The 12,101-nt window shown below is 36.3% G+C and overlaps 1 protein-coding gene across 2 annotated transcripts; it reads left to right on the top strand.

Moving 5' to 3' along the window:
- The first annotated feature begins 1,546 nt into the window (after positions 1-1,546).
- On the top strand, positions 1,547-10,644 carry LOC114270422 (E3 ubiquitin-protein ligase RING1). Of its 2 annotated transcripts, none has more exons than XM_028211907.2 (2): positions 1,547-2,970; positions 9,870-10,098. In XM_028211907.2, the coding sequence occupies exon 1, from the start codon at positions 1,816-1,818 to the stop codon at positions 2,956-2,958; it is 1,143 nt and encodes a 380-aa protein (XP_028067708.2). In that variant the 5' UTR covers positions 1,547-1,815; the 3' UTR covers positions 2,959-2,970; positions 9,870-10,098. The 2 variants fall into 2 exon arrangements, with proteins under 2 accessions (XP_028067708.2, XP_028067709.2); XM_028211908.2 differs by lacking the exon at positions 9,870-10,098 and adding an exon at positions 10,334-10,644 and having other exon boundaries at positions 1,593-2,970.
- The last annotated feature ends 1,457 nt before the right edge of the window (positions 10,645-12,101 follow it).

Below are 12,101 nucleotides of genomic sequence, written 5' to 3'. Positions count from 1 at the left end.
AATATTATTAAAAAATTTATTTCTTATTTTAAGAATTACTTTTTCATCTATCTTCCCTAACAAACTCTTTATTCTTTTTCTATTCTATTAAAATAATTTTTACATTTGAATAATTTTTTAATAATAAAATAATTAAACAATACCCTTTGAAGTAAAAAATAGAGACTTTATGGCACTGCCTTTGAAGTCAATCAATTACATAAGAAAGCAGCAAAAGCAAAGGCAAGGGTCGGTCGTCTGGGAGGCAGACCGTTCGGGTGTCCGGGTGGACGATTAGTTTTGAGCATTTTTTTTCTTTAATTACAGGATACGAACGAACATTCGAGCAAATATCCGAGGGGACGTTTGGGGGGACATCTAGGAGATTTCTCCTTCAGACCTTCAATAAAATAAAATAAGAATTTATCAGATATAAGGGAGTTACAGTGACTCTCTATAAATACGGAGTCACTGTAGCAATCCTAAATTTAAGGGATGGTATAAGGGATCTGTTGGGATAGAATGTCTGAAAAATTAACCCTTATAATAACTTTTTGCTATTATAAGGGAACTGATAGGGATGCTCTTAGTAATCCCTGTAGGGGGATTAGCTTGGGTGAATTTTAAGTGAGATTAAGAAAATAGTGAAGGGATTGAGTATATTTTATATAAAAAAATTATTTATTTATTTATTTATTTTTTACCAAGTGAACCTATTTGTTTTAGTTTTTTTTTTGTAATATAGAAATAATTTATTTATTTATTTTATATAAAAATAATTTAACAATCCTATCACTAATCATCTCCCACACTATCATCAAAATAAACACACTCTTACTTAATCCACTTACTAATAATCTACACATTAACAATCTCTTTACTAACAATCCTCTCACTAATAAATCCATTCAACTTAATTTGTCAAATGGCCTAAATGCAAACCCCTTCACTAACTAATGTTGATAAGTAACAACATAGCCATTGCATACTACATACAATCAATTGAGTGCCACTTCACAACTACCATTCACATATCACATCTAATAAACTATTTATAAGAATGATTATCAATGAATAACCAAAAATATATATATATATATATATATATATATATATTTTTTTTTTTCTTTAAAACATTACTTCTAAATTTGTTTGTACTAACGTGACAAAGAATTAAATTTTAATTGATTAACTATTAAATAAATCAACAATTAAAATGCAACCATGAACAAATAAATAATATTAGGTTAATCATTGAGGAGTCTACCCTAATTAATCCTAAATTACATAAGAAAAAATATTATTACACAATAATTTAAAAATTAATATTAATATTTATAAAATTTATCATCTTTCTATAAAAGAAATTTCTCCTACACCACTGGGTGGTGTAATTAATAAAATTATGTAGTTCGAATTTGAATTTATTCAAGTGATCCAAATTTTGACTTACCAATTGTGTGATCAATTATTTATAATTAATAATGCATGTAATTTGAATTTAAATTTATCCGAATTCTTGGATCACTTATTTGATATTAAAGTGAGAATCACAATCAATAAGAGTATAGACAGATGTTATATTAATCATCCAAATAGTTATCCAAATGATCAACCAACATGATTTAAATCAATAAGAGTATAGACAGATGTTATATTGATCATCCAAATAGTTATCCAAATGATCAACCAACATGATTTAAACAAACAAACTCAAACTTGAGGTAGGAAATATTTTCCTTCCCCAATTATATATCCACACACGACGGACACGGCTAGAAAGAGCAAAAGTCAACGGCAAGAAAGATATCAAAGCTCTCTCTTTCTGTCTCGGACATGTCATCGACGGGAAACTCGGGCGGGCGCGCCGCCGTGACATCGCAGCCTGAGCTCTATTTCTGCTACCAGTGCAATCGTACGGTCTCAATAACATCTTCTCCTACCTCCGAACTCCTTTGCCCCAATTGCAACGGCGGCTTCCTCGAAGAATATGAAAATCATAATCCTCTTCCTCCTAACCCTAGCCTCAACCCTACACCCAATCCCTTCTTCGCCTTCGACAATTTATCTGGTTTCCCTTCCTTCGGAGGCGGCGGCGGCGGCGGCGGCGGCGGCTTACCCATGGTCTTCTCCACCTCTGCTGGCGGAGCCATCGGCGGAGGCATCGAGCTCCAAAACACTGCCGATCTCTCTGCTCTTTTCGGCGGCCGATCACCTACTCTCCAACAAGGCCAAGGCCCCGATGAATTCAATCCTTTCGCATTCCTTCAGAATTACATCAATACCCTAAGAGCAGGAGGCTCCAATATCCAACTAGTCATCGAGAACTCCTCCTCCTCCTCCTCGGATCATCCAGGTTTTCGGCTTCCGTCCAATCTCGGCGATTACTTCATTGGCCCTGGACTCGAGCAACTCATCCAGCAGCTTGCCGAGAACGATCCTAATCGGTACGGGACCCCCCCTGCTTCTAAGTCTGCAGTTGAGGCTCTTCTCGACATTAAGATTACTGATGAATCGCTCTCTTCGGATTCTTCTCAGTGTGCTGTCTGTAAAGATACCTTTGAACTTGGTGAGGCTGCTAAACTCATGCCTTGTAAACATATATATCATTCCGACTGTATCCTCCCCTGGTTGGAGCTCCACAATTCTTGTCCCGTTTGTCGTTACGAGTTGCCTACAGACGATCCTGATTATGAGAATAGGACCCGGGGAACACCAGCTCCTTCCAATTTCAATTTAGCGTCTGCTTTAGCTGCATCTGCATCTGGTAGTGCTGCTGCTCCTAGTGGGGCAACGTCTCAGGATAATCTCCAGACCACACGCCCTGTCGAACGAAGGTTTAGGATAGCTTTGCCATGGCCTTTTAGGGCGTTTGGCTCACCTGCAGAGACCAGCAACAGCGGAGCTGGAAACAACAGCGGTAATAATACTGGAGAATCAAACTCAGGAGGTCAGGCCAGAGAAGAAGATTTGGATTAAGAAACAATCTTGGTATGATTAAATACTATCTAGTTTTCTCTTCTGTTCTGTTGCATTTAGTTTTTTCGTACTGTGGTTTATTTTCTGTACATGTTTCTATGATACAATGTGTTAATGTACACTAAACCTAACCCACTAACCTAACCCACTACATCCACTCCACTAAACCTAACACACTTACCATCTCCACTACCACCCACCACCTCCACTACCATCCACTACCACCACTCACCTACCTCACACCTCTCCTATATAATAGCTTGTAATATACAAAATCTATATATAACAATCTTGTAATACATCAATCAATAATATAACAATTTTTTTTTTTTTTTTTTGAAAATATAGTGCTCTTTAGTATTTTTCATTTAGCATAATAATGTAGAACATTTGAAATAGAATCACATATCAGTAACATATCTTCCTTGGTTTGTTACATCGATTACAGATCAAATTAGATGGAACAATTGCCAACTTAAAACAGAACCAAAAAGAATAATAATAATAATAATAATTGTAAAATAAATTGATTTGTATTTAATTGATCTATTACAAGATTGTTGTGTATAGATTTTGTATATTACAAGCTATTATATAGGAGAGGTGTGAGGTAGGTGAGTGGTGGTAGTGGATGGTAGTGGAGGTGGTGGGTGGTAGTGGAGATGGTAAGTGTGTTAGGTTTAGTGGAGTGGATGTAGTGGGTTAGGTTAGTGGGTTAGGTTTAGTGTACATTAACACAATGCATGTAGGGTGCTACAAACACACACACACAAAATAATAATAATAATAATAATAACAACAACATAAAGGATGAGTTTGATCATTTGTGTGGGATGTCATCACTTTGAGCGAGATACTTGACAAAGTAACTCGGCTCTGCCTAGTTTGAAAACTACTTTTCCAAAGGTTAAATGCTTGACCAAATAAGATTAGGAAATAATTTTTAAGTGAATCAATCTTTAACTACATGGGTGCCACATGACTTGGCATGCTTGCATCCTTAAGAGGATGTTCCCCACAACCATACTTGCTCCTCTTGACTCGAGAATTGCACATTGACATTATACATACAGACTGTTTAGGTCAGAAGTAGGACCTAGGGACCCCTCAGGGTTGGTGTCTTGGCCATGGTATGCGTGAGCGACTTGTGACCCTGCACAGGATCACCACAAACTCGTGGATTGATGATAGAATTGAGTGCATCCTTGCTTTGCTTACTCTCCGAGGTGGCCCCACCCCAGTCTGACAAACCTTAGACAAGAGAGAGATGCATCGCATGGATGGAGCCAACATTGGTTAAAAGGGCCTTGGTTAGAACACCTGACATGCCTTTCCAGCCATTTCCCCTCTATATAAAAGGAGCTTACTCTCTCCATGAGATAGACCAAACCATTCCTTCATGTATATCTCTCACCCTGCATTCATTGATAGTCTTCACCTCCATTGTTACTGCCACTCTTCTCTCCAAGGCTGCCTCAACTTTCTTTTTATTCACACTTCGTGAGTTTGTGCCATTTGCCTACCATGATTCCCAAAAGATCCCACAATCCACTGAATACCTAGATTCTCCATACACAAACATAATACTGCCACTTGCTCTCTATAAGTTGCCTTAGCTCTCTCCATATCCACTCTTGGTGGTTCTGTTCTATTCAGTGTCTACCATGATTCCAAGAAGGTCCACAATTCACTAAACACATGGATTCTCCACACACATGCTTGATTGGGAAAGATTGGTACGCACTATGTATGATGCTCAAGAAGAGTAGAGCTACCAGCTTGCAGAAGTATGAGTTTGCATCCAGGTGGTGGTGAATCATGATCGGTATGAGTTGGGACTCTCTTCAAATGTTTTGTAGGACTGTTACTGGGGTTCTTTTTGGCTCCTTCTTGAGCCATATAAGATCAAACCCCCGTCGTGTATATTACAGTGCACAGTTTTATTTAAGACTGGATTTCATTTTTTCATGATTGGTTCTTGCTATCTCCATTGTAGTTTGTTGTTGTTATGGTCATGGTTTGATGCATTAGTTTGGTTCCTTCCATCTCCATGATAGCTTGCTGATGTTATGACCATGCTTTGATTATGGTCTTCTTTCTTGCCATTTCATTATAGTTTCTTGATCTTATGGTCGTGCTTTGTTGCACTAGTTGGGTTATTTCCTTCTCCATGATAGTCTGTTGAAGTGATGACCATACTTTGATGTATTAGTTTGTTTCTTGTCATTTCCATAGCATGTTCACATTATGACCATGCTTTAGTTTTATGTGCTAATCAGCTCCTCTCGATCTCCATTACAACAATTTGATGTTATACTGTATTTATTGCCATTTCTTTTACGGCATGGCATGTTGATGCAATTGGAGATTTTAGTGTCCGATATGCAATGTTATGCAATGATTATCTGGTGGGTGTATGTCATGCATCTAAAAGTCCGAGGCACTTTAATATATTATACATTCACTAACATAGAGCTTGATTTGTGAACCCCTCCATTTTGAATGACCCACTTTCTCTTTATCCATGTTGATATGATATATATAAATATGTATAACGTGATGTGGTGGTGGAGAAGAGACACAAAACTTTCTTCCCAAAGTTTTCAGTATTTATGGCACATAAACTACTTTTATACATTGAGGAGTGTGATTGGTGTCCCATGTCCCTGCATGAGTTTTCTGCCAACATGCATTCAATATAAGGGAAGTCCTATCATTTTTCACTTCCTATCTGTTTAAACAGTAAATATTATTTGCATACACCACACCTTGCATCTCCTGCAATAGCCAACTATCATCTGCTAATTCTTTCATCTTGCATAACGATGGGTCATTTTCATTTTTGGAGCTCATGCATGCGTCCTTCGCATCTTTATTAGATAGATCAGTATTTGGCATGACTACTGCAAAACCACTTTACTGGGTCCTCTTGATGTTATAAATGAACATATTTCAAAAAAGGTGGTGAATACAAGAAACAAGCCATAGGTCATGATGCCCTTTCTTCCTTAAAATTTGTATTCATCAAATATGTTGCACTTTATTATACATTTATAAGATATGCAATATAGTACTCGTTATGAGTAGCTTTCCTTTTATAACATTGACCCGTGTTTCACGAATGTGGAAACTTTGGCGATGCCTCATATCTGATTTCTTTTGAAAAATAATGCATTCTACACAATGTTATGGTGTCACATCCCAGATTTGGGAGAATGATTGGCACGTGAATCATCAAGCCTTGACCCATGGGACAAGAAAGCCTAACAAAGGCCTATTCAAAAAATCCCCATGAAAAATAGTAATATTCCTGGAGTGGATTCAATAAAAAGGACTGCTCCCATCTTAAAATTTCGTGGGCTAGGCCATCGCCTATGTGCCTGAGTGGTTGCTTGAGCAATGGATCAAGACCCCAGGCATTTTTACAACTATGACTCCAAGTTCAACTGAAAATAGATGTAAATTTGTAAAATTGCTCTTGGGTTTTGCAAAGTAAGTTTTATGAGAAGGAAAGGGTCTTAAGAGTAAATATAAAGAGAAGAAGTTTTTGGAGGTTTGGCTCAAATTTTGAGGCATGACCCACAAGATAGCTCGATTTCCTTGAAGCCATGGATTGAAAATTTTGCAAGTTCTTAGTATTTTTAACAAAAAAAGAATAATGTTTAGTTCTCATTATTCTTTAATATGTGTTATTTTAGGTTCAAGCTAGAAATTTTTTTGAGTTTTGTATGTAAGGAATATTTTGGTATTCTTGGTTTGGGATGTAGAATGTGCTGCTGTTCAGAGACTTTTGTTTGTGGGGCTTACTTGATAGTTTTTATCAGATTTATGGCCTATTAAGTTTAAATAAAGGTCCTAGTCTTCAACTCTTACTCCAAATCCAAGATAAAAGTCCCAGTAAGTTTTCTTGTCTTTCAAGTTAGATCCTTCTTATATAGTGATGTATTTGTCTGTGTAGTGCATGGAGATATCTTTTGAGCCAAAACATCGATGATATGTATCAAATGGCTTGTGTGCTTAGGCGTTGTCATATTCCTTTTCTTTATTTCTTCAACTTTGTTTGTTTCGGTTATATAATTGAACGATCCTCCTTATCTTTTCCCATCGTTGATTAAACTCTTTGCATCAGCCTGCATCAGTTTCTCTTACATCATCTACACTGCCGTCTTTTTTCTTTTGTTATTCTTAAATCTAAATGTAGTTATCTTAAGTTCTATTTGTTCCCTTACTATTTTTGTTTCTTCCCCCCTTCTCACCTTGACCATATAAAATGCTGAGAACTTCAACAGTGGTATCTTTTTGTTGTACTAATTATCTCATTAAGTGGCTTTTATATTAACAGCAGCTAGGATCTACAACTTTAGTGGCTGATTCAGCCAAAAATAAAAGGGCAGCCCAGCAATGGAGGGAGTATCGTGCATTGGGGTGACCATTTTTTATTCAACTAAAAAGATATATAATTACTTTTGGCCACTGTCAGTGTTTTTTGGCAAATAGTAGGCCCATATTCTAGAGTCTACCGACATGAAAAATAAATGTTTTATTTAGGTATGATCTAAAAGTTAGGACCTCTCTCTTTAAAATAAGAAAAGTTTGGACTTATGGAATCAGATTCAGTATTTGATCAAACAGTTGATATGCACATGCCTCCCCCACATCCCACTGCAATCACCACACCTCACCACTGTAATATCACCAAGCTCCACCATTGCCACCTTCACCCATCTTTGTATCCACCCCTATCACCACCCGTCAACCTAACAAACCATAATTTGTCATTCATAGACTTGTAGCTTTCAGAAGTGTCGGGTGTTACCCATGGTTCTGCTTCGGAGGGATCTGATTCATATTTGTGACTGAGAGAAGGGGGTAGAGAAGAAGTATATATATAGAGGGAGGGATGGAGGGAGTTAAGCAAGTAATATGCATACCTCTCTACTTTGTATGCTGTTCCTAAACCAAAAAACACACTATACTATAGTTTTTCCCATTATCCTTGCTGTGATGGCTGGCTGGGAAATAGAATCACGTTGTTGCTTCTGGTGAGCAGATCTCAGAGAGCAAAGATCTGGTGGTTGCGTCTGGGAGGGGTGGGTTGGGTGACTGGAGATCACAGATGGGGAAGGTGGGTTCCATCACTGGAGGTCATGGGTTGGGGACTGGGGAGGGGTGAGTTGGGCTGGGTGGGTCACTGGAGGTTGTGGTTGGAAAGAGTGGGTCGGTGAGGGAATGATGGCTGTGATTGTAGAGGTAGTGTGGCCAACGGTTGTTGTGGGCGTAGGTGATGGTGGACGTGGGATGGAAAAATTACCCGACCCGATTGTAATTGTCCGAACCTAATTTTCATAAGAAAGGTTTGGGAGAAATTGATAGGGTAGGGTAAATTATAGGGGTAGGAAGGTAAAAAATGTCAGAATTCGAATAAAGTATGAAATTATATCACCAAAATAGTTGAGTTTAAAATCAAGAATTCGTGCACGAAACCCAAAAAAACCCAATCCGTTGCCGTCCCTTGACTGTTGTTGTGGGGATGATGCCTCTTTCATGTTTGATAAAATGCTTTAGCCCAAAGAAGATGAAAGACAAGGGTAAAAGAGTCATTTTAGTTTTTCTGTTAAGGGTGTTATCCAACAAACTGACGGGGAGGTCAGTGTAATTTCCAGAAACATCATGGAGGTATCTGTATTAAAGATATACCTCAGTGGGTGTAGGTGTTATTTACCCTTTGTTTTCATATAATTTAAATTTATTCCACAAAAAGGAAAGAAAAGAAAAATAAAAAATATTTGTGATACTAAACTGATTGTGTATTTAATCCATGTGATTTAGTTAGCATAATCCATGGTATGATTAATCAATTTCAAGAAGCTGGTTGATAGCTCATGATATTGTAGCTAAATGATCATTTCTAACATCCATCTTGAGAATGCACTATCAGTTTCTTAATGCTTTCTTGGCTTATCAATCTTCTGGTCCATCGTTCTGGATTCTTCTAATGTTTGTTGGGTTTGAGGAAAGGATTTTCGCTGATTCTAGTACAGCCTTCCTTTATGTGGGTTTGGGACTGTAGTGCCAGGATTTGCAGTAATTAAGTCTTGGTTGCAATCTTAATAGATAAACTGTTATTTATTTTGGTAAAAGCTGGAGCTGTACTGAAGGCTACTCTTGTGGCCCCTTCTCTAATGCCTTTTTCATGTTACCTTGGAATATTAGTTAGCAAACCTGAATGTTTTAATTTAAACTGGCTCTAGCATGTTTTCTGCCTGAAACTTTTATGTTCATGTTGTTTTTCCACTCATAAGCATACTGCCATGACCAATGTGTACAACAGTGAACAGTTTAGTGCCAGTTGCACTGTGTGGATAAACAAAAAAACAGTGCTTTGTGTCCCTTTTGATTGAGTTAGCTTTTCTTCTTTTTTTTATATAAATATTTTTGATTTAGACACAAGCACGGTATGGTCATGTCTTAGTGTACCAAATGGTGCTCAACTACTAAACTTATTTTTGCTGGATACTTTTTTAAACTGTATTATTTCATAAATGTTTCTCTGATGCACAATAGTAGAATGCTAAATACATGTATTAGCTAGCTGTATGTGCTTGGAAGACATCTTATGTCATTAGCATTATTTTGGTTAACAAGACAGATTTGAGCCCCTGACATTTAGTTAACAAAGCAACGAAATACCACTTGGCATATGACACCAGTATTAATCTTACTGGCACTTGAACATTATCAGTTGTTTTGAGGTGATGTTTATGCATGTCATCTGTGTATGCCTTTGCAATGGACTTATTTTTTTAGTGTGTGTAATCCTTGTATACAGTGTCTTATAGTAGTACAAAACCTTGTGTTTATTTCTTATACCTTGCCAATAAATGTTGTTTTTATTTTATTTTTGATGGCAGGGAGGGATTGAATTCAAGTCTGTAACCATGTTGAAAATAGATGTTCTCCAATACAGTGAGGATTAGTACTTGATAGGTCCAATTTTAAATGCTTGGCGGTAATAATAACAATAGTGGAAGGCTTTGTGTTTTTAATTTTCTATTACTAGATTTTTTTGTGTAATTTTATCATTTTATGGTGAATTCATGTGCATATGTGATTGGGTTGCATATCCTCAGTTTTGCATCATGTTCTTTCTGCAGTTGCTTCTGATGGGTGAGCTGAATTTGTTGCTATTGGTATACTTTTAGTATGTATGGTATTTGACAAAAGGCCAGAGACATTCATCTAAGAAAAATACTCTTTCTATCCAAGGACGTAAATACAAAATGATAAGACATGATTGAATTGAATCTAGATGTTTACTTGGACCCTACTAACTTAAATACATACGTCTTATATGTCTGTCTGTTGTGCACAACAGGATCAGATACAACTTATGTCTTAACTTGAGAAGCTGTATTCAAGCTAATGCAACAAAAACACTGCCTCAAAGGAAGGAACTAGCTTTGAATTCATCTTAAAAAAAAGGAACTAGCTTTGAAACCGTAGACGTTTTGTTCTCCTTGGAGGAATTTCACCAGAAGGAACCTTTTTGTTTGTCTTGATTTGGATGAGGATGAGGAGCCTAAGGCCGTGCTTGGAAGGGTTTTGGAATGATAGTTTTACCTTTATATTTTACTATGATGTTTGGTTTGAGTTTCAGAAAATTAATTCTACCCCTCATTTTGAAAACTCGTTCCAAGTGGGTTTTTAAATTTTGAAATTTGGCCTATCGCTCATCCCATCAGTTGACCTAAACAGTGCATTTTTTTTTTTTTTTTTGTGCAATTGGCACTTTTTTTTTTATATTTTTAATAAAACAATATTTTTGAAATTTTTTAAAAAAATTTATGAGTTTCTAATAGATTTTTAAGTTGTGTGGTTGGTTATGAGTTGTAAATTTTTGTATCAAATATCATATGTCATATCAAAAATTTCTTATTCAATTCAAAACTCATTCATTAAACAAATTTTCTACGTTCAAATTATAATTTTAAAATTCATAAATTTAAAATACAATTTCTATTCTCAAATCATATTTGAAAAATTCTATCAAACAATCGAAAAGTTTCTTCTTTAGAAGAGATGGATGGGAAGCCCTAAAAGTTAGTGATAAAGGAGATTACCTGGTGGAACAATCCCTCTCTAGGGCATTGATTCAGGCCCCCTTAAAACCCCTGCCACCCCCACGACACACGTGTGGGTTGGGAATTGGGAGAGGAGAAAAAAAAAAAGAGAAAAAAAAAAAGAATCCCAAAGAGAGTCCCAATCTTTATTCCGACAATAAATAAACGGGACCGGGGATTATACAAACTAGAGCGGATCCCCTCCAGGACAATTACTCTTTAATATATATGTACTCTTTAATAATCTTAGACTCTCTAACACTCTTACATACCATGGTGCCTGCCACCTTTCATCAGCACCGGTTCTAACGAATGAGACGGGTCAACAATTCATTTCAATCACATTTTTACTTAAAATTGGAGAGATGTTTGATTCATAAATAAATTAGGTAAAAAGCATAAAAACTGTCAAAGAGACACCTCCCTTAATTGACATATTCCATTTCTTATCAAAAGTACCAATTTGATAAAAAAAAATATATATATATATGCATTAGTCGAGGTTGATTATAAAAATGAAATTTCATTTATATCATTCTCTTACATGCTTTGTTTTATAGTGAAAAAATACAATCATTTATTTTCTTTACTCACTTATCTATCTATATATAAAAAAAAAATTAAAAAATTAAAAAAATATAAAATAAAAAAAAAAAACCTATATTTCATTTCTGTTCCTATTTGTTATACCAAACGGACAGTTAAGAATGATGTGTGAAGAATAGAAATTATTCCAGGGGTACTATAAATGGGCAAAGCCGGCTCAAAAAAAGGTAATTTGTTTCTGCAGAGATTTTGGTTCCTAAATTCCCTTCCACAAAGCAATTCATTACTCCTAAGACAAAGACAGCCATGTTTCACTGATACCAAGCTCAAAGCTCAACCAGGACCACTAAAGTTTGCATCAAAGTAAATAAATGTGTCCCTGTTTTGAGGACCCATACATAAACCTGGCCATCGCACAGCCAAAGATAGGTGCCAGAATCATATGCAAAGCAGTACAAATCAAAAACCCAATTAACA

This window comes from Camellia sinensis, chromosome 4 (assembly GCF_055761805.1).
Source record: "Camellia sinensis isolate YWXY chromosome 4, ASM5576180v1, whole genome shotgun sequence".
Classification (NCBI taxonomy): domain Eukaryota; kingdom Viridiplantae; phylum Streptophyta; class Magnoliopsida; order Ericales; family Theaceae; genus Camellia; species Camellia sinensis.
This window is presented reverse-complemented; position numbering and strand designations above follow the sequence as displayed.